A 27,977-nucleotide genomic window follows, 5' to 3' on the forward strand; every position below is an offset into this window, starting at 1 on the left:
AGTGTAGCTTGGAGGGATTTGGATTTCTTTAAGTGGAGCATGTCCATCAGCTCTGGGTTTGACATAGCTTTGTATGTTAGGCAGAGATCGCCTCTGAGTAAGCGATATGCGACGGAGTAAAGCTGGAGTTTTTTGAGACGGTCTGCATAGGGCATCTATTTGAGGCCAGTAATCCACTTTGTGAGGTATTTCTGCATCCTTTCCAGTTGTTGTAGATGTCTTGTGTGGTACATACCAAAGGGGCATTGTACTCTATAATGGGTCTAATGAGTGATGAGTAGAGGGGAACAATGACCTCTTTTTTCTGGATGAGAAACCTTTTGTGATGAGGTGTGCCAAGTAGAAGAATTTCCTGACCACTGTGGCGATATGATTATCAAAGGAGAGACTACTGTCCACCTGTGTCCCAAGGTCTCTTATCACACTTTCAATGTTAAGTAGACTACCACCTATGTGGTAGTTCATGGGTACAGAGTTTTTACCAAAGGGGATGACAATGCACTTTTTGGCATTGAGCTTGAGGCCATGGCTTTGACACCAGGCATCTGTCTCAGTGAGGCCCTTTTGTAGGATGTCCACATCATTAGGAGTTTTGATTATGGCTCCTAGTTTGCAGTCATCTGTGAACTTAGTTAGCCAAACACCTTCTGTGTTAGCCTATACATCAGAGAAGTAGATACCAAACAGGAGAGTTTCCAGGACTGAACCCTGTGGTACTCCACTTGTCACTGGTCTGAAGTCAGATTTGGAGTCTGCTACTTTCACAGTGTGGGCTCTGTCAGTAAGCCAGTTGGCAACCCATCTTGTGACATAGGGATTTATACCTAGTTTAGTGAGTTTATCTATAATTCCAGGGTGTTGAAAGCCTTGGCAAGATCTAGATAGGTTGTGTGAACCACCTTACCCTCATCTATGGCTTTGGTGACTGCTTCAAAGAAGTCTATCAGGTTTAGGAGACATGATCTGCCTTTTACAAACCCGAACTGTGTGGGGTCCAGAGTTTGGAGATTACCAATGTCTTTGTTTATGAGTTCCATGATGATACGTTCCATGGCCTTGCAGACCAGGCTCATCAGGCTAATGGGGTGGTAGTTCCCAAGGTCTGTCGTGGCTTCCCCTTTGTGGAGTGGGATGACTGTCACAGTGTGCCATTCAATGGTGCATTGGCAACACAGCTGCCAGTGATTTTATCCCATGAATTTTCCACCCAAGTCAAGACCTCTTGTAGGCTAGGCTTCACAAAGTTTCCATGCTGATTTCTCTCCATTCTATTTTCAGTGTAGTCATTGAGTTCCATCCACAAATGGTCCTTGAATGGCTTGTTTATTGCAATATCAAGAGTCTGGAGACAGGCAGTCATTCCTGCAGGAATCATTATTTGATCTATTCTTCTATGTGCAAGGAACTTCTTCATGTCTTTAGCACAGTGAGTGCTGGCTGAATCCCAGACTAGCAGACTTCTTTCACCACCTCGCAAAACAAGTGGCAGCATTGCATCGACCCACTTCCTTATAACTGCTTGTGTGCACCAGGCTTTTTCTGTTTCAAGACTGTAAATGCCTGAAACATGTTCAGTCTTTTCTTTCTTGCCCTTACTAATGATTAGATGTGGGTTTTTTTTTTCCATCTAGACAAATTGTCAAAATACAGGTAACACGTGCACTCTCGTAACCAGTGGAGGGAATACAGACCGACGAGGCACCCCTCTGATCAATTGTTGTTTGAGATCCTTGGCCCATAAATACTGCAGTTTCATCCATAGCAATCATGTTGGAAAGTTGGTATTTAGAAAAGTCGATGCCATCAACAAAGGACTTGAACACAAGTGCACGTTTAATAACTTCAGTACCTTCCAACTTGAACAGTGTTGTTGATCTTCTTAGACATAGTTCATATCGCTGAAGGAAGCCATCCAGCCAATGTTGTGATGCTTTGAATTCCTCTGGGGATATTTCTAACTGTGGTGCCATTGCAAGGGCAAATGCTTGAATATCAACCCTGCGCACAACCAAAGCCTTTGCTCTCCTGTTAGCAATCCATTCACAGATGATGTCTTCCAGCTCAGGAAATAATGGTTGCCAACTTGATCCACACTTGCACTTTTTAGCATTTCCCTCGTCAGCCTGTTGACTGAGGTTATCGTACGCTGCACGCCATTTTAGGACCATTTGGAGATCTAACTTCTCTTTTCAGAAAGCCGTCAGATTCTTTCCCCGAGGAGTCCTCCATGATTCCTTTCTTGTACTCGATGGAATAGCTCTTTTTTTTCTGCACTCCTCTTGTCTGGGGGGGGGGGTGTTAATTGAAGACTTACGAGACTGGAGTGGCAACACAAAATGGCAATGGTTAAGAAGACACAACCACAGCCATTCATTATCCAGTGCATGTGCTTTACGCACATTGTCTGTACTTTGACTAGAGTACACCTGCCAGTGTTTATGGGCCAAGGATCTCAACCATCAAGTGTGAGTGATTATTAGGGTTACAGTAAGAATCGTGGAGGACTCCCACGGAAAGAATCTTACGACTTTCTGCAAAGGGAAGTAATTGGGTGTCCGAATGGTCCAAAAATGGCGAGCAGAGTATGATAACCTCAGTCAACGAGTTACAATAATATTATTTTATAATTTAACACGTCCATCGTGTGCTGTTGACGATCTTAACTGGGGCTTATTTTTGGGGTAGGGCTTATATCATGACCAACCTGGAAAACCATGCTAAGCCTTATTCTCTGGTTAGTCTTATTTATGAAGAAATATGGTATTTAGGTTTACAGATTAAAAAAGATTATGTTACGGCATCTAAGGATATGTGGGAAGAGATTAAACAGAAGACAAAACAAAAATTAAGAAACTGAAATATCTTGATCATGGATATGGCTAGTAAGACAAAAGTGGTGAAAATGCTTTAATTCCCTTTAATTTTATAAATAGGACAGGCATATTTTTATCAATCACTGGCAAAGTTGTGAATAACAATTCATAAAGAATTAATGGAGTTTATTTGGAAAGGGAAAAGTGAAAGAGGTAACTGGTTTACATTCATTTTTCGTATTGAGTAAATTGGTTTATGCTTACCTTATTTGAAAGGTGAATTTAAAATGACACATAACTCAAGAAGAAGGTTATAAATCACACGGGAAAAGGATGATGATGAAATGAGAGAGAGGGAGTTTGAGAAATAAGGAGAAATTACAATTCTGGATGCAAGTCATTAAGGAGAATAGTAACAGCCATACAGAATATTATTCTGTACTATTAGTTCAAGTTCAAACTAAAGTAGTACAGGAACAGAGAAAAGAAAATTTACCAAGAAGATGTCTGCAAGCAGGGGTATAGAAAATAGGCAAGAGGAAGTTATAATTTACTGTAGGAAATTGGCAAAGGAACAAAAGGAACTGGAAGCAAATAACTCAGGAGGAAAATATAACAGAGTGGGATTAGGCTATGTTAGAGTCTGGACTGCAGGTTACAGATTGCCTTCTCTATCAGGGACTGACAAAAGAGAACAGGCTAAGATAAAGGGATAGGGGAATGTTAAGTGAAAAAGCAGAACTGGTAGAGTTTATAGCCCAGTTGAGAATAGAGTATGCTGTTAAAAGGGGATAATTATCATCATCACCATCATAAAAATCAGTATCATCATCAACCCCCCTTTTTCCCATTTTCTACATGAAGTCAGGGTATCACATCAGCTGTCACTATCTCTCTAGATTCAATGCCACTGTCTTACCTTCTTTGACAGTTATGCCTGCCTGGTGTAGATCTTCTCTCACACAATCCGTCCATCTCTTTGTTAGATGCTTTTGTTTCCTTTTGCCTTCTTCCTGCCTTTCCCAAATCTTTTTCATCAAATTGTCTGTTACTTTCCTCCACATATGTCTGAACTACCATAACCATAAATTGTTCTTTTTGGCCTTCTATGCAATCTGAGCTACTTTGGCTTCAGCTCTGATGTCTTTATTTCATCTGTCCCACAGTGTGTAACCAACCACCCATTTCAGATTCTCTCTATCATCTCTAGCTTCCTTAACTGCTCTGCTTTCACTGCTAAAGTTTCTGTACCATACAGTATTACTAGTTGCACTACTGTTTTATACACCTTACTTTTCAGCTGTACTGACATCCTTCTGTCACACATTACACTTGACACTCTGTGCCAGTTGGCTAACGCCCCCCTGATTCTAGTTTTGACTTCTTAATTCAGGCTTCCCTTCTCCTCAACCACTCCTCCCAGATATATGAAGTTGTTAACCTTTTCCATTATTCTCTTCCATCTCAATTTTAGTTCAGCATCCTCTGATTTCTTCTAAGTACTCAGCTTCATCCACACATCTTCAGTTTTGCACTTTATTCCCCTATAATTTCCTGAAGTTCCAGTTCAGAGTCTGCTTGTAATGCCACGACATCTGTGAATGGTAGCATTGTTAATCTGTCCCCCCAATCTATTTGCTAATGTAGTCCTTTACCATCACAAAAGTACAGTTGTGTACACTTACCATAAATGTAGATGTTCGAGCGTATTCACTGTTGCAGTCATCACACTTGGGTTATCCTGCCAGGGGTAGCCATCAGTCAGCCCGAATACCAGAGGCTTAGTATTTCTGCGTCAGTTGCTGTTACTCCCGGACTGATGTCAGGTCATCAGTGGTATAAAATCAGGCAGCCAACACCATTACATCAGTTTTTCTTGCCCCAAATGTCAGGAGCCCCTAAATAGGGATCTAGGTTATGGTGGAAGAACACCACCAGTAGAAAGTAAATTCCCTGTAAGGAGAGTGGAAGAGAGAAAGAGAAAGAGAGAGAGAGAGAGAGAGACAAGGGGGATGGAGGGTGGGAAACCAGGACTGCAACAGTGAATACACTCGAACATCTACGTTTATGGTAAGTGTACACAACTGTACTATGTTTTTCATGATTCACTGTTTAAGTCATCACATTTGGGTTGATTCCCAAAGCTGAAGAAAAGGGAGGAGGCAGTCAAGAGGACTGGGGGCTAGCTACAATGTCCTGCAAGACTGCAGTGGCAAAGCCTGCCCTGGATTTGGAGAAGACAGGCAGGTGGTAATGCTTAGTGAAGTCCATGTTGCAGCCTCCAGGATGTCCCTGGTGGGGACCCCTCTGAGAAAAACTGCAGAAGTGGAGGTTGCCCTGGTGGAAGGCATCCTGACCCCCATTGGGGGTGGTTTCTTGTGCTGTTTGTAGCAGAAATGGATGCAGTGTGCTATCCATTTGGATATTGTTTGTGTGGATATGGCCTTGCCCTCTGCCCCTGCTGTGAAGCTGACTAGCAATTGGTCAGTTTTTCTAAAAAATTTAGTCCTATCCAGATAGAATCTGAGCTGTCTGTGCACATCTAGAGAGTGCAGAATCCTTTCCTGCTTGTTTTTGGATTAGGGAAAAAGGTGGGCAAATGAATGGATTGGTTTAGAGCAACACTGGACACCACTTTAGGCATGAAGGATGGGTTAGTCCTGAGGGAGACCCTGTCAGCATGGAAAATGATGAAGGGCTCTACAGCCAAGAGTGCTTGTAGATCAGAAACCCTTCTAGCTGAAGTGATGGCCAGAAACAAGGCTGTTTTCCAAGAGAGGAATTTTAACTCTGCTGAAGCCGCAGGTTCAAAGGGGGGTAGGGTAAACTTTTCCAACACAATGTTAAGGTCCCACGCTGGGGTAGGAGCTCTCCTGGGTGGCCTTAAGTTGTTAGCCCCTCTTAGGAACTGTTTGATTAGAGGGTGTGAGAAGAACGGTGACTCTGTGCTGCAATGAGCAGAGATGGCAGAGGCATGAATTTTAATAGAAGAGAAGGATAGACCCCTGTGCAGTAGGTCTGCTAGGTAATCCAGGATGAGAGGTAGGGAGGGCTGTGCTGCTTCAGCTCCCTTAGCCTGGATCCAGATGCAAAACCTTTTCCACTTGTCAACATAGGACTTTCTAGTGATGGGACGTCTGGCCTCACGTATAACATCTAGGACTTGTTTGCTTAGGCTGGCAGCTTGAGGAGAGGTCAGGGAATAAGCCAGGCTGCCAGGTTGAGGGTCTGCAAATGGGTATGCATGAATTCTCCATCCTTCTGGGTCAGAAGTGTTGGGATCTGAGGTAGATGCCATGGTGACAGGCTGTGCAGCAGTGGGTACCAGTGCTGGCATGGCCAGTCTGGGGCAATCAGGACTGCCCTGGGTTTTTCCTCCCTTATTTTGAGCAGTACCCTTAACATGAGTGGTAGAGGGGGAATTGCATAGACCAAGAGGTTTACCCATGGGAAGGATAGAGCATCCACTTTCCAGGCCTTACTGTGAGGCTCCCTGGTGCAAAATTTGCTGAGCTGATGATTGGAGTGAGAAGCGAAGAGGTACACCTTTGGGGTGCGCCATTTCTGGGTTACAAGGGTGAAGGTTCAGTGGTCTAGCTGCCACTCGTGTGGGTCTAGCAGGTTTCTGCATAAGTTGTCTGCCAGAGAGTTTAGGGAGCCTGGCAGGAATTGTGCTAGCAGGTGAATTTGCATGACTGAGACCGTGTGCCAAAGGGTCATGTCAAGCCTGCAGAGAGGATAAGAGTGAGTCCCTCCTTACTTGTTGATATACCACATCACTGTGGTGTTGTATGTTTTGATCAATAGAGGCCCCAGGGAAAGTAGGTGTCTGAAAGCTGTCAGGGCATGCTGAACAGCTAGAAGCTCTTTTTGGTTGATGTGCAGGTGTATTTGGATTGGGCTTCAATGGCCCTGAATGCACCTGCCATCCAGATGTGCACCCCAGGCATAGTCTGATGCATCTGTGGTGAGGGTCTGGGCGGCATGGGATTGAGAGAAGGGAAGTCCCTTGTTGTGGTTGCATGCTGCTGCCCACCAAAGAAAACCTTTCCTTAGGGTATCACTAGTATGATAGTTTCCAGGCCTTGACAGTGTTGACACCAAAGGCTTTTTAGGTACCACTGTAGTTTCCTCATATGCAGTCTGACATATGGAATATGTGGATAATTGGGTTCTGGTGGCTAGTTGCGAGAAGTAGCATGTCAGGTAGGCTTGTTTTTCTGGAGTAAGGAATGCCATCTGGGATGCTGTGTCCAGGCTTGCTCACAGGAATACAATTTTTTGTGTGGGGACTAGTTTTGATTTCTTTTTCATTGATAGTATACCCCAGGAAGGTCAGCAGGTCCTTTACAAAGGTCAGGTGCTGTAACAGCTTTTCCTGACTGTCTGCTTGAATCTGGCAATCGTCTAAGTAAGGGTAAATTTGAATATTTCTTTGTCTGCAAAAAGCAATGGCTGGAGCCAGGCATTTTGTGAAAACTCTGGGAGCAGTGGATAAGCCAAAGGAAAGTGCCGAGAACTGGAAGTGCAAAGATCCTGCCCTGAACCATAGATATTTCCCGCAAGATTCCCTGATTGGGATGTGTAGGTAGGCCTCTTTTAGGTCTATGGTGGCTAACAAAGCATCCTTGGAAAGCATAGGAAGAAGCTGCTGGAGAGTGAGCATTTTAAATTTTGGTATCACCAGAAAGGTGTTTAGAATGGATAGATCTAGGATTGGGCACCAGGTGCCCTCTTTTCTGGGTACCAGGAAAAGTCTGAAATAGAAACCTTGGCCTATCTGGTCTGCAGAAGTATGCTGAATTGCCTTCATGGAGAGCAGGGAATGGACTTGCTTTTTGGCCTCTTCCCACTGGTTTGGAGGAAGATCTAGGAACCCTTTTGGGGTTGGCAGGGTGTGGAAATAAAATTTCTATCCCTGGGACACTATGTTGAGGACTCATCGGTTGTTGGTAATACAGGCCCAGTTTTTTGCATGGAAGGAGAGTTTTCCTCCTAGGGGCACAAGCAGGTGGGCAGAGGTAAGGGGTAGAGGTGTGAAGTCATTGTGAGTTCTTACCATAAGGGGGTGGCTTAGCACTCCCTGTTTTTAAAGAGGAGGAACTCCATTGCTTAGATCTCTGCATTCCCTGGGACTGCTGTCTGGGGTTTCTGCTTCTCCTGGGTCTGGGCTGAGCTGGCCTGGAGGGGGCCGGAAAGGACCAGTGCTTGGAGGGCAATGCCTACTGAACCTCAGAGGCTGGACCTGTAAAAAGTCTTTAACTGTCTACATAGATTTAGCTTTCTCTTTCATCTTTTTTAAGACCTCTTCTGCCTTGGTGCCAAACAAATTGTCTTTGTGCAATGCAGCGTCCAATAGTTTTGATTTGACATGGTCTAACAAGGTCTGTTCCTTAAGCCAAGCATGCCTTCTAAGGACAGAACCAGTGACTGCTGCCCTGCAAGATGCTTCTAGGGTGTCAAAGCCACATTGCAAGGTGTGCTTATTAACTTGGCTTGCAGAATGCATAAACTCTTGTAATTCTTTATTTTCTGCACAAGCAGAAAAGGAAGATATTTTTTGCTTGAGTAGGTCTATAGTATGCTGCTGATATTCAGCATGTGGAACTGACAATTCAGTGCTCTAATAGCAAGAGTTGCAGAGGTGTATACTTTTTTACCCCATCTGTCTAAAGCCCGGGAATCCCTGTTTGAGGGGGTGGGATGCTTAGCTGAGTTTGCTTTAATTCCTTTAGGTCCTTTTGAGATGACCTCTGGGTCAGCAGTAGGATTTCTGAAAAGGAATTTGTGAAAGTCAGGGACTCTGTAGTACCTGTCAGGTTTCCTGGGAGCAGGAGGAAGGATGTCAGGAGTCAAACTTGATTCCATAAAAACATCATCCACAACATCCAGAACAGGAGGAATGGCTAAATGTCTGTGCTGTGGTAAATCTAAGAATTTTCTGAGTCTCTTTTTTGACTGATGATAGTCCTGACATTCCCATTGGAAATGCTCCCTTAAGGTATGAAGGGTTTCCCCAAAGAAAACGTCCTCGGGTGGAGAGGCTGAAGGAATGGATTCCTCTGCATCAGAATCCTCATAAGCAGAGAGGGGTTGCATGTCTTCATATTCAGAAGCATCAGAGTCATCAGACTCCTGTTCAGATAAAACCACTGGGGACAAGTCTCTTTTTCTTTTAGAAGGGGTAGCCTGGCTTCCCCTAATAAGCATAACAAGGTCTTTCGCCATTTTAAGCATTTGAAATTGAGGCATGGAAGCAGGTGCCCGAGCTTGGGTAGTCATTTTTTTGGGTGTAGTTCGTACCTTGGGCCTTAGAAACTCTATAGTTTTAGAAAAAACTGAAGATGCAAAAGAAGTTGTTGGTTTGTGTCGAGTATTGGTAGTGCGAAGAACTTCCTCGGAAGCGGGTGCCTGCTCAGCGGCTCCAGACCCATTCAAGGTAGACACATCCGCAGGATCCTTAGTCGAAGAAGAGTCTCGCGGCATACCGGACTCCGAAAGGGTCTTGGTAGTGGCCTGCAAATCCACAGAAGTGGGCAGCAGGGGCTGCGAAAGCTCCTCACTGAGGACCGGAGAACTGACGAATAGCTTAGCGGAAGCATCGTCAGCAGTTTTGGACCTGTGCGGTCCGTCTCTGTCTTTATCCTTTAGTTTTTTCAGAAGATTGGTAATTGGATGGCTTACCATAGCCATATCGGAGATTGAGGACTGAGAGCAAAAATATCTAGCTACAATAAGGGCCCGACAATGTATAGTTCTGGCGTTGAACAAAGCACAAAAGTGACAGCGAGAGACATTGTGGTCTGGGCCTAAACAGGTGATGCAGTAAGAATGGAAGTCTCGGTGTGGTATTTGTTTTCCACAGGCGAGACAATTGTTAACTTTTTCTGACATCGGTTAGAGCAAGAAAAAAGGATCCCCAATGGGGTACTTAGCTTTAGATGACTTCAACTTCAATTCGGAATGAAAACTCAGGTCACAGCCGACTGGCACTTGTGCGAACTGCTTCTGCTTCGGGCTCCTCGGCAAGAAAGACTGGTTTAATGGTGTTGGCTGCCTGATTTTATACCACTGATGACCTGACGTCAGTCCTGGAGCAACAGCAACCGACGCAGAAATACTAAGCCTCTGGTTTTCGGGCCAACTGAGGGCTACCCGGCAGGATAACCCAAGTGTGATGACTGCAACAGTGAAACATGAAGAACATCAGAGGTGGGCTCACAGCTGAACCCTGATGCACACCCACTCCCACTGGGAACCCCTCTTTGAGCCCAAGCACAGTTTGTAGATGTCTCACTGAGCCATTGTACATACCCTGTACTAATTCTACCAATGCTTCTGGTACTTCAAAGTGTGGCAAACTTGCCCAAATTAGCTTTCTCAGGACATTGTCATTTGATTTCTTCAAGTCTGGGAATGGGCCTCTGGACTCTTTTGTCATCTCTTTCTTCTTCATAGCTATCTGTCTCATTGCAAACATCAGGTCATTTGTGCTGCATCCTGATATGAATATAAACTGCTCATCTCCCATCTTACTTTTTACTATTCTGCATATTAATTTATCAATCACCCTCTCCAGAATTTTCATGCAGTGCATCAGGAGTTTGATACCTCTATACTGTCCACAGTTGTGAATGTCCCCTTTGGTCTATTACACACTGGCTTGAGAATATGTATTATCCAGTGATTTGGGATATGCCTTTCTTTCCATATTACTATGAGTACCCTCTGAATTTCATTTCTATCCGAACTCACTTTTTTAAGCAAAAATATCTTTATTGAATTATCATTTATGGCATAGGCAGTCATATATTTAAATAAATAGAAACAAACCATACTGACATATTTTCGGCTTCAAAGATTATACATCACTTATAATCTATACAGTCATTGTCAGTCAAACATTTACACAGCTCATTCAGTTCAGGGCTTCCCTTAAACATCATTCCTCCTCAAGAGCATTATTCTGCATATGTTATTCCTACAGTTCCTATTTTTTATGTATTTTGCTCCTAAACTTTTTTAAAGATCCTACTTCCAGTTCTTTATCTCTGTTACTATATTCAGTACTTCTAGTACAGTTGGTTTAGACTTTGATTTCCATTTTCTAGTAATTGCCTTTTGGCAGCCAACAGAATTAAACTCAGAAAGGCCTTATTATGTCTATGGCTAAGCAATTCTGATTCTCTATTACAACTCAAAAAAAAATACATTTCCTTATGTACACCAAATGCTCACCCAGCATTTCTGACAGAGCAGTCTGTAGAGAATTTTTAAAGTCTGCCAACTAATTCACTCCCAAAAATATGTTCCCAATTATCTCTTTGCAATCCACCTAAGGAAAAAAATCATTGGAGTTTGCTTGCAGTATAAAAATAACAAAGCAAATACTTTCAAAGATCATACGTCTTCTAGACTTTGTTGCATATTTGGAAGCCATAAATATGTCCTGCCATTCTTTCTTTGTGAATTGCTTATCTAATCTCTCTTCCCAAACCTTTCTAACCTCCTCTGACTGATTCCTACAGTTATCATGCAGTATTTTACATACCCTACTAATTATCCTTTTTAACAACATCTTCTGTTCTAGATTCTACTAAATACTCTGCCAAAGCTAGTCTTTCACTTAGTATCCACATATGGGTCTATATTACATCACCAAAATTGTATTCTGGTGAACACCTGCTCACCAACACCTAATCAATGAAAATTGCTTCAGTGATTCGCTGAATTTACTAAGGGCAAGGAAATACTCGCCTGAAGAAGAACGGACCAACATCTATGTCAATTGAACCCACTCAATGTGCAGGCTTCACTCCTCACCCCAAACTATATATACCAACTCTGAGATCGCACTACAGTGGAGAAAAGGGCAAAGTTCTGTTGTTGTCCAGTTACGTCCTTGCCCTTAGTAAATTCAGCAGAGCGCTGAAGCGATGTTCGTTGATTAGGTGTCGTTGAATATATGCTTGTCAGAATAAGATTTCAGCAATGTAATACAGACCCTCCCCCTATTCCTTTCTCTTTGCCTATACTCTAATATCAATTCTTGATATGGAAGGCAATCTCTAGCCTGCAGTCCAAATGAATTTGTGGTCTCTTCACATTCTACTACCTTTCCCTCTCTAGGTATTAGCTCCCAGTACATTGGTTCCTTTGCCAATTTTCTCCAGTAAATTCCAGTCCCTCTTTCCTATTCTCTGTACCCCTAATTGCAGTCATCCCTTTTGGCAGAATCTCCTTTCTCCAGTCTGTGTAGGCTTGGTTCTTAGAATACTTTCTACTACTTTATGAATATAATATTCTGTATAGTTATTGCTATTTTAAGGATCTGCATACAAAAGATTCTCTTTGTTTCTTTAGCTTCCCCCTGTTTCATCATCATCCCCTTCCACTTTGAATTATAGCTTTCTGCTTGTGCTGTGTATAGGGGCCTATGTAGCTGTGAAATACCGCTTCAAATCAAATAATCCCAGAAAGGATCAACTTATCCCACTTGACTCTTGTCCTCCTCCCCTCCTAAATAAAATCCTTCAGCTCTTTACTAATTGCTGTCCACAACTTGTCCTTTATTGATATAAATATGCCTGATCTGTGTATAAAACTAAAGTGACTAGAAACATTTTCATTGCTTGAATCTTGCTATAAATATTCATAAAACAGAGCTTAGAATTTCTCAGTTTTTGTATTATCTTTTAAGTTTCTTTCCACATATCCTTAGCTGCCATAACAGAATCCTTTTATTCCATACTCCCAAGTATTTCATTTTATCATGTCCCCATAAATATGGGTATCACTGAACCAATTCCTGTGTGGGTGCATGGTTTGAGCTATTGCCTTTGTTTTATTTTTATTAATTTTTGTATCTCAAAAAGATGTGAAACTGTCTCAGAATGTTTTACAATGTTGAAATGTCATTTCCTGGTTTTTAACAGGTATAAAATAATACCATCTGCAAATAAAGCCAACTTTTTTTGATTACCATACCAATTATATCCTTGAATTTCTGAATGCCAATGGTTCTAAACATAATGTAAATATCAAAGCTGAAAGAGGCAACCCCTGCCTGGTTCCTGTGCTTAAACAGAGCTTATGAGAGGAGCCCTCCCTCGTTAATTTTTGCCACTGATCTCTTATATATCCTCCAAAGCAAACTTATAATTTTATAAGGGAATGCAAATGCTTCCATTGCCCTACTCATAAAATCCCAGCTTACTCTGTTAATTGCTTTCTCTGCATTAAGACCCCCCAACAACAGTGGTATTTTCTTACATTATGCTTCCCTATGGATCGTGACTGTTCTATTAACGTCAAATGTTTGCCCCCCCCCCCCCCTTCACAAATCCACACTGATCTATATGTATCAAGTTTGGAATCACCTTTGCCATTCTGTTAGCCATTATAGACATAAACACTTTAAAATAACCCCCCCCCCTCTTCACAAATCCACACTGATCTATATGTATCAAGTTTGGAATCACCTTTGCCATTCTGTTAGCCATTATAGACATAAGCACTTTAAAATAATGGTTTAGAACTAAAATGAGCCTGCATGAAGCTGTATTTGATGGGTCTTTACCATCTTCAGGTATTACAGCCAACCGTAGCTTTCTTCCATGATGTTGGAGTTTCTCCTTATAAAATACTGTTAAAACCTTTCAGATCTTTGTCACTTCTTCCCTTATAGCTTCTAAATTTCCACAGAATACCATCTATTCGTGGAAACTTTCATGTAGATTGGTTATACATCACAATTTTTATCTTATCTCCTTCTGTCTTAAGTTATTGAGCCTCATCTACCTCTAACCTTAGCATATTTAACTCTTCCATAAACATTTCCATTTGTACTTTTCTTAATTTCTACATCTCTCTGCTTTATACAGATGTTCATAAAATTTTCAAAATATTTGTAATACCTCTACAGGATTTCTGGTTATTTTCCTTGCTGTAGGCTCCCTAAGCTTGGCAACAACCCTTTCTACCTTCTGTTGCCTGAGTCATTCTGCTTACTGTTTTTGTTCTCTTGGTTATCATCAAAAATAGTTGCTTATAAGCAATCTTTCTAAACTCATGCATATTCTCAAGGTAGTCCCTTACTTTCTCTTGAGCAGTCTGCAATTCTGCCTCTCCTTGTTCTGTGAGATTCCTTCTATTCTACAATAATTTAACATTTGTCAGTTCCTCTAAATAATGTTTGTTACTTAACCATATCTCTTTTTCTTTTAATTCCACCCTATTTTTAAATGCCACTTTAATTTTATCCAACTCCATAGCTATATTTTCTGAAGAAATTTCTGTCTTCCCTAATAACTCCTGAATAATTTCCACTACCCATTCCTTAAATTTCTCTCAGTTTAACAGATGGGGAAGTGCCAGTGTCTCATTTTTATTTCATTACCCTGCATTTTTATTTTAGTTATTATTGGTGCATGATCTGAAATAGTTACTGGATACATAACTTACTTCAGTTTTGCTGTCTTCATAGTGTTTGTTATAGATGCGCAAGCATCATTTGTACCTGTACATTAATCAGCAGAAAGTGAAACATAAATTTCGGTCTATTTCCACTTTAGTAATGTGGGTACTTACCTAAACATATGAAGACAGCAAAACTGAAGGAAGCATGAAGCATCCTTCAAATAAAATGTCATTTCAACACTAAAACATCATTAGAGAGAGAGAAAAAACTAAACGGCTTGGAAGTGAGCCGTTTGCCCTTTTCAGAATGTGGTTGCAATAATAGTTAAGTATCCAGTCCAAGAAGTTTACTGATATTAGATTGCAGTATTAACATAGAAGTAATAAGAATTCTGGTAGTTTTTGCATTTATATCAGGTACTAAAAGAACACAGCTTTTTTTTCAGGAATTTAAAAAATATTTGAATGCAAACATGAATATAGTGATTTTGGGAGTGTAATTGTGACATTAATAAATCCAGTACTTTTTGGGCTTATTGCATTTACTGAACAAAGATAGCCAGCAGAAATGATGGAATACAAAAAGTATTTTAATGTAAAGCACATAACTAGGTAGAGGGTAGTAAGCCCAACTACCTATCTCATTGCATTTATTTCAGGTATTGAATGATGTACAAAAAATGAAAATGATGTTTTGACTAGAACATAAAGTATAACACATTTTCAAATCAATACAATCCAGGAAGTATACGACAGATGAAAAACACTGAAGGAGAAGCTGGTGAATCTATAAGGGTAAAATACAGGAAAGGAAATGTCAAGCAACAGAAATGACAAAAAACAGGAAAAGGTGGTATGAAAACATTATGGATAAATGTTATACAACTGACCTCTGGCAGGGAATAGAAAGTGAAATTAAAGAAGCTATTATAAGTAGGGGAAAAGGATTTGGGCATATTAAGGAATGCAAAGATTTTTCTATAGACTGACTGAATTAATAAACCTCCAGTAAAACAGCCATGAAGTACATGCAGTTATCTGAAATAGCATGCTATGCATGTAATAATGCAGAAACAGTTGAGCTCGTTTTTTTTTTTTTTTTTTTTACAGTATGAAAACTGAGAACATTCTGGACAGGAATGGCACATATATAAATAAGTTATGTACTCACCATAATGTTCCATCTGTGTAGTCCATTTTCATTCTTCCTCAACTCTTGGGATCTGACTTGGCTGCTTCTACTAGCTTGTGAATCACTGAAAGCTCTCAAACTCCTCCCTTTCCCATAATGCCTTATTCCCTAACATACTTCAGATCTTGTATGCTGCCCCTTACATCTGTAGAGCATTGTAAAGGAATAAAATGGTAAGATAACTAAGAAAAGGATGGGGCTGGCGGGAGGGTAGTTGAGGAAGAATGAAAATGGACAACACAGGTGGAAAATTATGCTGAGTATATAACTTCTTTATCTGATGTTTTCAATTTTCATTTGTTTTTCAGCTCTTGGGATAGAGTCCCCAGCTACCCAAACCCCTGTAGGACTCTAAGGAAGGATATTCCTGAGTACTGCTGAGCCAAATACTGCTCTGCCCCTAGAGACCAAATCCAATTTGTAATGAGTAATACCTCAGCACAGAAATAAATAGAACTTGCTGGAGGGACAGGTTCATAACCCAGAGGCTCCCTTCACTCTGGAATAGAATTCCAGTTCATGTGCGGCAGAGCACCTCACTGAATCTCTTCAAGAAGAATCTCGATAGGTGGATGGGGGATCGTAGGTTTGTCCCAGGAATTACTCCCATGTCACTATTAGACAGAGGCACAGTAAACTAAACCTTAAAAAGGGCACAGTATACTCAAATCAAGGGGTGGCGTAAGCCATACAGAATCGGGCTAGGCTTATAATTGCCCCAGGGCAGATAGCCTAGTATGAACGTAAGAATGAAGATTAGCCAAAGTTGTAGTTGCACAAATATCATCTAGAGAAACTCTAGACAAAAATGTTGAAGAAGTAGCCATAGATCTAATAGAATGTGCTCTTGGAGGTTTGCGTAAGGACATGCCCAATTTATTATAAACAAAGGTAATACAATCAGTCAACCATTTAGCTCTTACTTTAGAGAAAGATTTGCCCAATTTTGAGTCTGAAAAAGACACAAACAGTTGATCTGTTTTTCTAAACTTTTTCATTCTACGTTAAGTAAAACCATAATTGTCTGTGAATGTCCAATATATGTAACATATACTCTCCTTTATTTGAAAAATTTGGAAAGAAGACTGGCATGTTGATAGTTTGATTGATATTAGATCTTGACATCACCTTAGGAAGAAAAGGAAGAACTGGTTCTCAAGGATAATCTATCTTTATGAAAAATCAAACAGGGGGCGTAGAAAGCAAGGCCTGTAATTCTGAAACTCTTCTGCAAGAAGTAATAGCTACTAAAAGATAGTTATCCAGGTTAGAAATTTTAGCTCCGTTTCAGTTGAAGGTTCAAATGGAGACTGGGTTATAGCTTGCAAGACTGCATTTGAATCCCAAAGGGACCAGGGTGTTTAACAGGAGGTCTAAGGAGAAAGGACCCTCTTAGAAAGGCTCTGCACAGTTTGGAGGAAACTAAAGATGAATTATTTGTTTCTATATTACAGCTGGAGATGGCAGTTTACTGTACTTTAACAGCTGAAGAACTAGCTTCTTCATTGAAAACTGAGGCAAAAAATTCCAGAACTTTAGATACAGGAGTGGAAAAGGGATATAATTGTTTTTGTTCCACCCAAAGTGCAAATCTTTTCCATTTGCTTTTGTAAAGTTCCCTAGTGGAAACTTTGTGGGATAATAAAAGTATGTGACAGACCAGGAAGGAGAGCCTGGGCTGTCTAGCAATCAACAAAATGAGAGAAACCATGTGGTTAACTTTAGGCCTGGAATGTCTGGGTGAACAGAATGTCTGGCGTTGGATCCAGAAATCATGGAGGGTGAAGAAGATGAAAGGGAAACCAAATTTGATGATGCCAATAAGGAGCAATGAGGATTACTGTGCTCTTCAATCAAAATGCTTTCTGAAGAAATTTGGGGATTAGGTGTAACAGGGTTAGGAATAAAGGAGACAGGCTGGCCAATCGTAAAGTACAGCATTTTTCAGTGACTCCCCTGGTGAAGGAAGAGGGCAAAAAATCTTCCCTTCTGCACTTGTTGTTGAGAGGGGATGCAAAAAGGCTACGGCATGACTGACCCCATCAACATAATATCTTCTCTGTCACCTTCATGTTGAGAGGTATTAGAATAGTCCTGCTTAACTTGTCTGCAATCAAGTTAGACTTCCCCGGAATGTGTGTTGCTATCAGAAATTGACTGGATGAGATCATCTATTACCACACTCTCAAAGCTTCTTGAAATAGGGGATAAGATTTGATTCCCCTTTGTTTGTTGATGTACCAGACCACTGACATATTGTCCATCTGAATCACAATAGTCCCAGTGGGGAGAGCATCTTGGGAGGCCTGCAATGCTAGGAGGACAGCCCCTATTTCCAGGACACTGATATGCATGTTGGCCTCTTTGGGGGACCATGTGCCCTGGACTGTCCTTCCCAGGAAGTGCCCCCCACCCAATCTGGGAGGCATCCGTGGTCACTATGACCTTGGGTTCAGGGAGAGCAAAGGGACATCCTTCTTGCACTTGACTGGAGAGCATCTACCACAGGAGATAGTTTTTGCAAGCCTGAGTTTTTGCAAGCCTGAGTTTTTTTTTATCTGACTGGACAGGGGATGGTAAAGAATGGACCACTGAGTTGCTAATGTCCACAGAAGAATTCTCATATGGTATCTTGATAATAGTACTAGAATGATTGCCTCTGACATGGACCTCACAGGTCAAAAGATTAATAAAGCTGAGAGAGAGAAGAGCTTTGGGTGATCTTTCTGACCTTGACAGAATAGTCTGAAATCCTGAAAAGGGAGAGCTGATGTCTGCATGACTGTATTGAATGAAGCACCAATGAATTCCAATGTCTGCACTGGCTCCAGATGAGATTTGTTGTAACTGATTGTAATGCCTAAATGGGAGCATAACTGGAGTACGTAATCATGAGTCTGGATCAGATGATGTCTGGTCGAAGCAGTAATGAGCCAGTCATCTAGATATAGAAAAACCTGGAATCCCTGTAGCCTCAAGTGAGTTGCCATTACTGCCATACACTTAGTAAACATTCTGGGGACTGTGGTGAGACCAAAGAGCAGAGCTCCGAACTGGTAATGACTTGCTCCCAACCGGAAGCATAGATATCTCCTGGATCATCTGTTCATTTTGATATGATAGCAGGCATCCTGAAGATCTATCAAGCACATCCAATTATCCTTGTGCAGAAAAGGCAGAATGGACTGAACGGTGACCATTTGCAACTTTATGTATTGAACCGACTGACATAAGTTGGTGAGATCCAAAAATTGGTCTCCAGTCAGCTGTATTTTTTGTCACTAAAAAGAATCTTGTGTAAGTTCTGGACACTTTCAAGTCTGGGAAGACCTCTTGGATGACTCTTTTTTTCTAACAGCTTGTTTATTTCTAGTGCTGCTGCCTCTCTCAGACTGAGTGGAACATCAGGGATTTTCTTTGAAACCAATGGGGGGGATGGGAAAATGGTATGATATAACCTCTGGATATTATCCTCCGCACCCATGGATCTTTTGTAATTTCCAACCAGGCTGCCTGGTGCAGGGATAAATGACCCCTGACTGTCTCCAGAGATGAACAGCTGTGCCTCCTTTCAGGAGCGCTGGTAGGATCTGTCAGAGAAAGCATCTTCAGGTCCTTCATTTTGTGGACCTCCTCTGCTGTGAGGGTGACGTCTTCCATTAGTGTTTTCCCCTCTGCCCCTGGGGAAGCTGTCTCCACATGAATCTTGAAAGATACCCTGGGATTTCTTGACCACATTTTTCAACCCCCTAATTGACTCCTAGAAAAGGTTCATTGAAGGGTCGAAAAACAGATGTCCACAGCAGAGAGGGTTTTTCCTTCTTGTGCACACCTAGAGAGTGTGTCTTTGACCTTGGGGCCAAATAAGGAACTTCTGTAAAAAGAAGCATTGACAAAGAAGGCATTGAAGGGCTCCACAAAGTTACACAAGTGCATCCAGGCATGCCTTCTGCTGGAAATACCTGAATGCACCACCTGTGAGGTGCCTTCTGCTGTGTGAGAGATATGCCTCATGGATGATTAAGAAATGGACTGAAGAGTATCCAACTACGAAGCAATAGTGCTCTCAGCCTAGGAGGGTATGGTCCCACAAGGGGATATGGACAGTTCATTAATCAAATCCCTCTGGAGTCTTGTGAAGTGTGGCAGATAGTTCAGTGACTGCATGGCAAAGCTTGCTGAAGCATAAACTCACTTCCCAAATCTGTCAGTTGCCCTAGACTCCTTGTTGGGGGGTGGACAAAGGAACTTTGTTCCATTAGTTCCTTCATCGTGGCTGCCGCTACAGTCATGGCATCATCTGGTCCTTTGCTATAAAAGATTTTGCCCTTTGGTGGTGCCAGGAACCTGTCTGGTCTCTTGGGGATTGGTTCAATGGTATCAGGTTGCTTCCACACCTACTGAGAGACCAAACCAATTAGCTCATAGGTGGACAGAGTCACCTAGGAGGTAGATGGCCAAGCACCAAAAGCCTCCAGGAATACCGACTCCTCTTGGGAAGGGCTGACACAACACCAACCACCTCTTTGCTTTAGGAGTTCATAGGTTTATAGGTCGGTACTAGGCTATCAGCCCTAGGGCCTATACAAGCCTAGCCATAACAATTCCCTGGCTATTTCTACCTGCAGTATTTACTTCCCTGGTCCCCTGTCTAGCAGGGTGACTGACGTAATCCCCAGGGTGAATTTCCTATTTCCCATCCAATCATCAAGGCTCCTTTTGAAGAGGGCCAAAGAGGCAATCTGCTTGACATGTATGGGCAGTCTATTCCAGAGTCTGGGGAGTCTCTGTGTCAGGAACCTATCCCTTCAGCATGTTTTGTCATTATGATGACAAGGTTTAGATCCCTGGAGCGTGCATCTCTGAGGGATTGGGATTTCTTTAAGGGTAGCATGTCCAACAGCTCTGGGTTTGACATGGCCTTGTATGTTAAGCAGAGCTCGCCTCTGATTAGAGAATATGCGACAGAGTATAGGTGGAGTTTTTTTAGAAGGTCAGCATAGGGCATCTGCTTTAGGCCTGTGATTCTTTTAGTGAGGTATTTCTGTGGCCTTTCCAGTTCAGAGGTACATACCAAATGGGGCATTGTATTCTATAATGGGTTTAATAAGGGATGAGTACAGTGGGACAATGACCTTTTTTCTGGATGAAAAGTCCTTAGTGATGAGGTGTGCCAAACAGAAGGATTTCCTGACTGTTGTGGCGATGTGGTTATCGAAGGTGGGACCACTGTCCACCTGTGTCCCTAAGTCTCTTATCACACTTTTGGTGTTTAGTGTACTGCCACCTATGTGGTAATTCACGGATACATGTTTTTTCCCATAGGGGATAACTATACATTTCTTGGTATTGAGCTTGAGCCCATGGCTCTGGCACCAAGCATCTGTGTCTGCAAGGCCCTTTTGTACAATATCCACATCATTTGGGGATTCAATAATGGCTCCCAGTTTGCAGTCATCTGCAAACTTTGTTAGCCAGAGTCCCTTAGTGTTGGCCTGTACTTTATAGAAGTAGATGCCAAACAAGAGCGGTCCCAGGACTGAACCCTGAGGTACTCCACTTGGCACTTGCCTGGAGCTGGATTTGGAGTCAGCTACTTTTACAGTGTGGGTTCTGTCAGTAAGCCAGTTGGCAATTACAGAATGTCTCCAAATGAGACATCGTTGGGTTGTAATCTTGGAACCCTTCCCCCTCTTTGAAGTCAGAATCTTCTGTGATGGACTCTTAAGGAGAGTCCAGGTGCCTCCTTTTGCACTTTTTCTTCCTGTGAATTTCTTTCATGGGATGTTCCGGAGAAGTGTCAGATGAAATCAGTATACCTCATTGGGTATCCTGGTGACTAACTTGGGCTGGCTGGCTCTCCCTGTAGTAAGGATGAGTGAAGCTCAAGATGCAGAGATGAATGGGCTAGGGTGGTCAGAACCTAAGAAGGTGGATAAGTTCAAGCTCTAGGGAAAGAGAAAACTGTCTCCACTACCTTCATTGCAGAAAGCCTCAGACAGAAGGAAACCAACAGCTCTGAAAAAACATGCTTAAGTTCCCTCCTCCCTGAAGGCAGAGCACTCAAACAGGGAGATGGAGCCAATCTTTCTAACGCCGAGGCTCCAAAGGAAAGAGACAGCTCTGACAGCTTCAGAGTCGACTCCAACATCTCAGATGCATTGCTGTTGATACAGTTCTGAGAGTCATCCACCTCTGACGCACTTGGAGCCAGTCCACTAGGAGACGCCACTGGAGTCAAGATGCGAGTAACTTCAGATCTGATGGGAACAACTCTGGAACCTTCGAATCCGACAACTTTGATACCAGAGATCAAACTGGAGAAGGAGTGAGAAAGGGAGGTTTACTAGTAAGTGACTCTGGATCTGATGGGGTAAGAGCTGGGAGAATCCCCATTTGTATTTGCATCGAGAGAAACATCCTCATCATCCTGGCCTTGATGGCTTTGGTCAATCTTTTGGAAGAACAAGCCGAGGATGCTATTAATGAAGGTCTAGAATGATAGTGTCTTGCTCTCCAAGAAAGGAAAAGGCAGTCCAGAGGTAACTGGATCCATGACCAACAGTGGTGATTGGATCAGAGGAGATTTCCCTTTACTGGTTTTCAGATCCAAGGTGCTAGGATACGAATTTTAGCAAGTTACATAGGAGGTTCCGAACCTGGAGCCGATGAAGTGGTTGGTTCCAGGAAATGCTTCCTGGAATCCTTTTTCTCTGTTTTCTTAGGAGCTTGAGCCACAGAAAATGCTGCTGAAGTAAAAGATTTAGAGGGCAGTAAGCCTCTGAAAATCATTTTGTTCCTTCCATCTATAAGGGCCCTAGGGTAAAAATCCTTTCATATGTCACAACTAGTGTCAAGGAGTGAAGGGCCTAGACAGTAAAAGCATTTAGACTGTGCTTTGGACAATGGAATCTTGTGGCCACAAACCATACATTTCTTGAAACCCGAGGGTTTATCAGGCATTATTGCAAAGGAGAAGAAAAGAATTAGGGATGAAGATTTTTTTTAATTCAAATGCAGAAGTTACAAAGTACAAAATACCAACAATGGTAAAACAGAGGTATGAGATATACAGAAAAAATATTACCAGCAATGGTAAAAAGAAAGAATACACAAGTACTTTTAAAGCTTTTTAGTGTGAAAAAGGCAGGCAGCACAACAAAAAATATGAGGAGGAAGTTTTTAGAAATTTATAGTGATAAACTACTAAAAGAAATCGACTCACAGTACCCAAAAAAGCTACAACCTCGAGAGCAGAAACAGTGACCACATCTGTACTCTAACATGGCAAACGAGATCTGAGGTATGTTAGGGACTAAGACATTATGGGAAAGGGAGGAGCTTGAGATCTTTCATGGATTAACAAGCTAGTGGAAGTGGAAGAGTGAGATCCGAGGATCAGATCTGAACTCCAAGAGTTAAGGAATGAATGAAAATTGACAATATCAGATGGAATATTAAGAAAATTAATATACAAATGTTTTATATGTTCTTTTTTATATACAAGTTGAAAAAGATAAGGGGGATAAAAAGGATAAATAATTATTTGCATGTATTTTGCATATTTGGTTGTCTAGATGCAGTGAAGTTTTTTGTATAACAACAATGGAAGGAGTATGAAATAAGAAGAAAGGCAGAAAAGTGAATATGAATGGAAAGGTGGAAAAGATAAGGAATATAAGTCATTATAAAGTTTGTGTTTGATAATGTATGTTTTTATAAATATTAAAAAAAAGAAGGAATGTTGAAAAGGGTTTTTATTTTAAGTAGGGCATTGTGTTTTATGGTTTGCATAATGTTACTTTGAGTGTTTAAATAAATAACCTCTACTGGACTGCGGTGGTGGTGCTGCGGTAGCATTGTCGCCTCACAGTAAGACGTTGTCCTGTTCGATTCTCAGCTAGAGCGTCTTCTGTGTGGAGACGTGTGAATGGGCGTACCTTCATTGAAGGTTGTGCGTCAGAGCCGGCAACTCGGCACGTAAAAATCTACTGCCAATCATTAGCGTACCGGAGTTCCACTGTGGCGACCCTTAACTGGGAAAAGCCGAAAGACACAACAACAACTCTTTTCAATAGGTGACATGGAATCTTTTACATCCATCTGAGCTACTACCAACTCTGGCAGATAAGACCTTGGTTTAATGTCATATCTGAAGGATGGCATACTCAGGAATACACAACCCTCCTTATGCAGCACTGCAGTGTCAGTACTGGAAAATTAATCCAAATCATACCCCTCCAACCTGGAAACATCAAAAATCTGGACAAAGTCTCATGAAAAGTAGGTACAACTGGCCAAAAATCTGGACACTGTTTAACATAAAATTTGCATATATAATTATGTAACCCCGCCTACCCGAATGGGATTGTGGGATATCACCATTCAAATGCAAACCATACCTCTCGACCTCTTACAGCAAGAAATCTGGACAAAACCATAAATAATGGGGAAAGGCCGAAAAATAGGGCAATTTTTAAATATTGCTCTTACAAACTTAAAAAGTTGATAGAATAGCAGGTTTTGTGTTAGCATGAATTTTATGAAGAGTATGAAGTCTGAAACTCAGATGTCTCATCATTTTCTGACTTGCCAATGATTTGCCAGAAAACCGCAATTTTATGAAAACCGGACTAAAAATAGGAAGCAAAAATCTGGACATTCCTCGAAAATCTGTACAGTTGAGAGACTCAGTGTGTGCTATAAAAAGTGCTTGTCAACAAAAGGAACAGTTACAAAGTTTACATCAGTCGCATAAGTACTATACATGTTATCTACAGTTCACGTTATGCTATGCAACAGTAAATAAATCAGGCTAAACAAAGGACAATAACCACCAGAGGAACAGTACAGTTCACATCTGCAGATTAAACAAGACCACAGGTCACTGTACAGAAGCATCCACTCACTCTGTAATGTAAAACAAAAGGGCATAGCAAAATTAATTTAAAATGGGTGGCGAAAGCCAAACACACTCTGGCTAGGCTTATAAATGCCCTAGGGCAGATAGCCTAGTATGAACCTATGAACCTATGAACCTATGAAACCAAAAATTGCTCTGGTAAACATTACTGGAAACCACAATGAAAATGTACAAAATGAAATGTTTCTCTATTTGAACTAATTAGTTCATACAATAAAAGATCAATAAATCTAGTCTTGTAGGCAGTAACAGTTGTTGGCTAAGCAAAGATTTACAACAGGACAGCGGGAAGATGAGAAAGTTCTAGACATGTCAGCAGGATAAACTATGACAGGAGCAGCAGGAACTTCAGTAGCACTTTTGATCTTGTTTAAAAAGACCTGGCTCAACAACAGAAATGGTGCTTTTGCACAAACACAAAACAATAGAAAAAGCTTTCCGTACTTCATTACTACCAAAGAAAACAAAAGTACAACACTCTAAAAAGTGCAAGCTCTATTTTACTCAACACAGGGTACATACACTCAAGTACTGCATAAAGGTGTTACTTACCTCTGATCTACTCTTAAGCACTTCAAAGCACACTTAAAAGTTACTGAGAAAAGCAAAATAATGAAGTTCATTAAAAAAAGTCAGCCTTCCTCTAATCTCGTACTCTAGTAAATGCCATGAAATCTATTTGTTAACGCTAAAAAAATAATTTTGTGACAGCTTTTCACCGACGTGATGTGTACAGTTGTAGTACTGATCGTGATTGGGTATAAGAGCAACAACAAGAAAGCTAAACAAAAAAAATACTTGTGCAATGTGCATTCCCAAAAAATTGACAGTAAATACCTATCCTTTACAAAAGTTTACATATTCAGGTCAGCCAGACAAGAATTCTTCTCAACAAACAAACTAAAACAGTCAGTTTAGTAATGTGCATCATTGGTATAAAATTAACCAATAGTATCCAGAATCTGCCTGTACTTAAACTACTAACGTTTGAAGAGGTGTCCTGTTCCTGAGGTATTCAAGGAATGGCCGTAACAAGAAAAAGGGAAAATCTGCACAAACCTTTTGATCTAACTTTCAACAACTGAAGAAGTTACAAATAAATGTTCCCCTAAAACCTGCAACAGATAAAAAAACTGAAGATCCAACAGATAATGGTTATCTGTGACATGTGCACCTTTCCTGAAATCAGAGTGAAGGGATGGAGCAAGATGTCTCCTAAGTTAATGTACACAAATTACAGAGGCAGAACTACGAGGGTAACCTTATGGTAAAACTTTATGACTGAGTGAGTAGAAGTCTTCTTGTATCAAGGAGGTGTCAGCTCTTCTTTAGCACAATAATACAATTGTATGTTGAGTACTGTTTCTAAATCAGTGCATGGAGAGCCCCATTCTATCTGTTTGTTGTGTGATGTAGCACTTTGAAAGTGAGATTCTCCTCCTTTTATGTGCTGTCCATCCATGACAGGCCAAGTCAAGATCTCTATGGGCTATTGGATTGGGTGCACCTTAATAAAATGGTGTGCAGCAAATTCGTGGGCTGTTGAAAAAATTCACTATATTGCTCTAAAGCTGTGCAGTTGTTAAATCGCAAACTTATTGTAGCGCTGGTGTATTACCTTATCCCTCAACCTTTTACCTCCAGAAACAATCAGGACAGAGGCGGAGCACAGTTTAAAATGATAATCTAACGTTAATGTGAGAAGGTAGCAAGAATGTGCATTAACATCCATCCGTGAAGTAAAATAAATCTGTAACTCTAAATATCATCATCATTATTTATTAAGTATAGTACATCACCTTTATTGTCCAAACCCCTACTTTTTGCAGGGACTAGAGCAACATTTTGAGCTAAAGTCAGGAGGTATGGAATGGGATGTTTTAGGTTGTCTGTACCCAGCTCACATCAGTAGAAGCCACGGTTGAAATGGTATCTTGGTGCATTTGGGGACATTTTACTATTACCATCCATTAAACAACACAGAAAAATGAACTCAAAGGAAATCTTATCTGCAGTATACCCCAGCGATGTACGAACTGCCAAAGTTAGCTCTAAACTGTATTACACAAATCCAAGGCTTTTGCACTTAAATGTTTATATCATTGAGGACTGTCTACTCTGACGAAGTCCTGCAATTGTATGGGATGAAACTAGCGCTTAGTTTTAGTTAATAAAGTTGTCTTTTCTGTGAATTGCTCGTGATTCCTTGGATTTGTTGTAATACAGTTTACCCTCTATCTTAGTATTTATACAAACACTAACCCATCCTGTTTTTGACTCCTTAGTTTTAAGTGTTTGTATGTTTGCCTTACCTTCATCTCTATGCTTGCATACGCTGGCGATGATGTCACGTCAGCCGTTCTTTAAAATTGGAAATGAAATAAAAGAGAAATCGGGAATTGAGTGGGCCACTAGGAAATTCATGGCACCCCATTATTTTGCCATTAGAACCAGTAAATTCTGAGGAATTCAGAAAGGTTGAGAGGTATAATCTAAATATGTGCTGTCATAACAGACTCCACAGCCTTTTAATTGGGTATCACCAAAGGCATGTGCACTACCTGGCGAGTTCCTGAGCTTCATTTGGATACAGCATATTATGTATTCTTTATCTACTTCACTTAACACTTTTGCTCAGACTGCTTGCACTTTTTTTGTTTCTCCATGGCCACTTACAAACATTACCTTACTGGTGGACGAAGCTTGAACTTTCAAGCTTAACTACCTGAGCTTCAACTCATTGACAGTAGGAGTTCCTCCATAGGAAATCACTTTCAGTGAGTTGTGCCAGAAGCGATTTTCCTTTCTGGGGGAACTTCCCCCTTTTTGTGTAAGTGCAACCTTTGAGTTGGTATATATAAGTTTGGAGGTGTATGGAGGGCTTGCCCCATATCAGGGTTGCAGGGAGCCAGTGTTTTTCAGCAAGATGTTTTTGGCAAATGCAGTTCAGGGATTTTGGTCCTCAGTGCATTCGCTTCAGTCTACTCACAAAGATGTCCTGTAGCATCACTGTCAGGCAATTCACTATATTCACAACAAATGCTATGGTTAACTTGTTTTTTAAGTTCTAATACTGTCAAACTTACTTTCCAGAGAGAGAAAAAACATGTTTTGTCATACTGTAATCAATTGAAAAATAAGTTTAACAAAGATTTGCGGACACAGTTCTCTATTTTAAGCATAAATTTCAGTACAAGATGATAAAATTAGCTACAATTCATATAAAACCATGCTTACTTTTCACCTGACTTCTCCCACGGTCGTGGTGGTTGCACAGGCGGTGGAATAGGTGGAGGCTGCAATGGTGATTTATCCTTAAAGGCATCTGGGCCGTTATCTGAGGTACTTTTGGTTAAGGGTCTGTATGTGTGCATCTTTGCAGCAGGATGTGACTGAACAGGGGTGAATGAGCTGTAATTGTCTAGGAAAAAAAACACACAAAACACAAGTTTACTTAAATCATGGAGGAACAACTGTAAGCAAAAGTTACATGGTATACTCAGCAAAGTTAAATGTTTTGAAATGCCGTTGATCAGAGTTTTGTTTTAAATTTACCATTACTTCACTATCTAACTCCATCAGTGACCACCTACATATCCACATTACTAGGTACACACCCAACCTCACTAGT

General features: G+C 41.2%; 1 protein-coding gene across 2 annotated transcripts in view; it reads right to left on the minus strand.

Annotated features, from left to right (window-relative positions):
• Positions 1–27,977, minus strand: part of SORBS2 (sorbin and SH3 domain containing 2) — a 3,647,154-nt gene that overhangs the window by 1,505,988 nt on the left and 2,113,189 nt on the right. For both annotated transcript variants that reach the window (XM_044062620.1, XM_044062621.1), the window contains one exon: positions 27,584–27,767. In XM_044062620.1, coding sequence (XP_043918555.1) covers positions 27,584–27,767 — 184 coding nt within the window. The remainder of the gene's footprint in view (positions 1–27,583; positions 27,768–27,977) is intronic.

This window comes from Protopterus annectens, chromosome 2.part1 (genome assembly GCF_019279795.1).
Source record: "Protopterus annectens isolate FY-2018-M chromosome 2.part1, PAN1.0, whole genome shotgun sequence".
In the NCBI taxonomy this organism is placed as follows: domain Eukaryota; kingdom Metazoa; phylum Chordata; order Ceratodontiformes; family Protopteridae; genus Protopterus; species Protopterus annectens.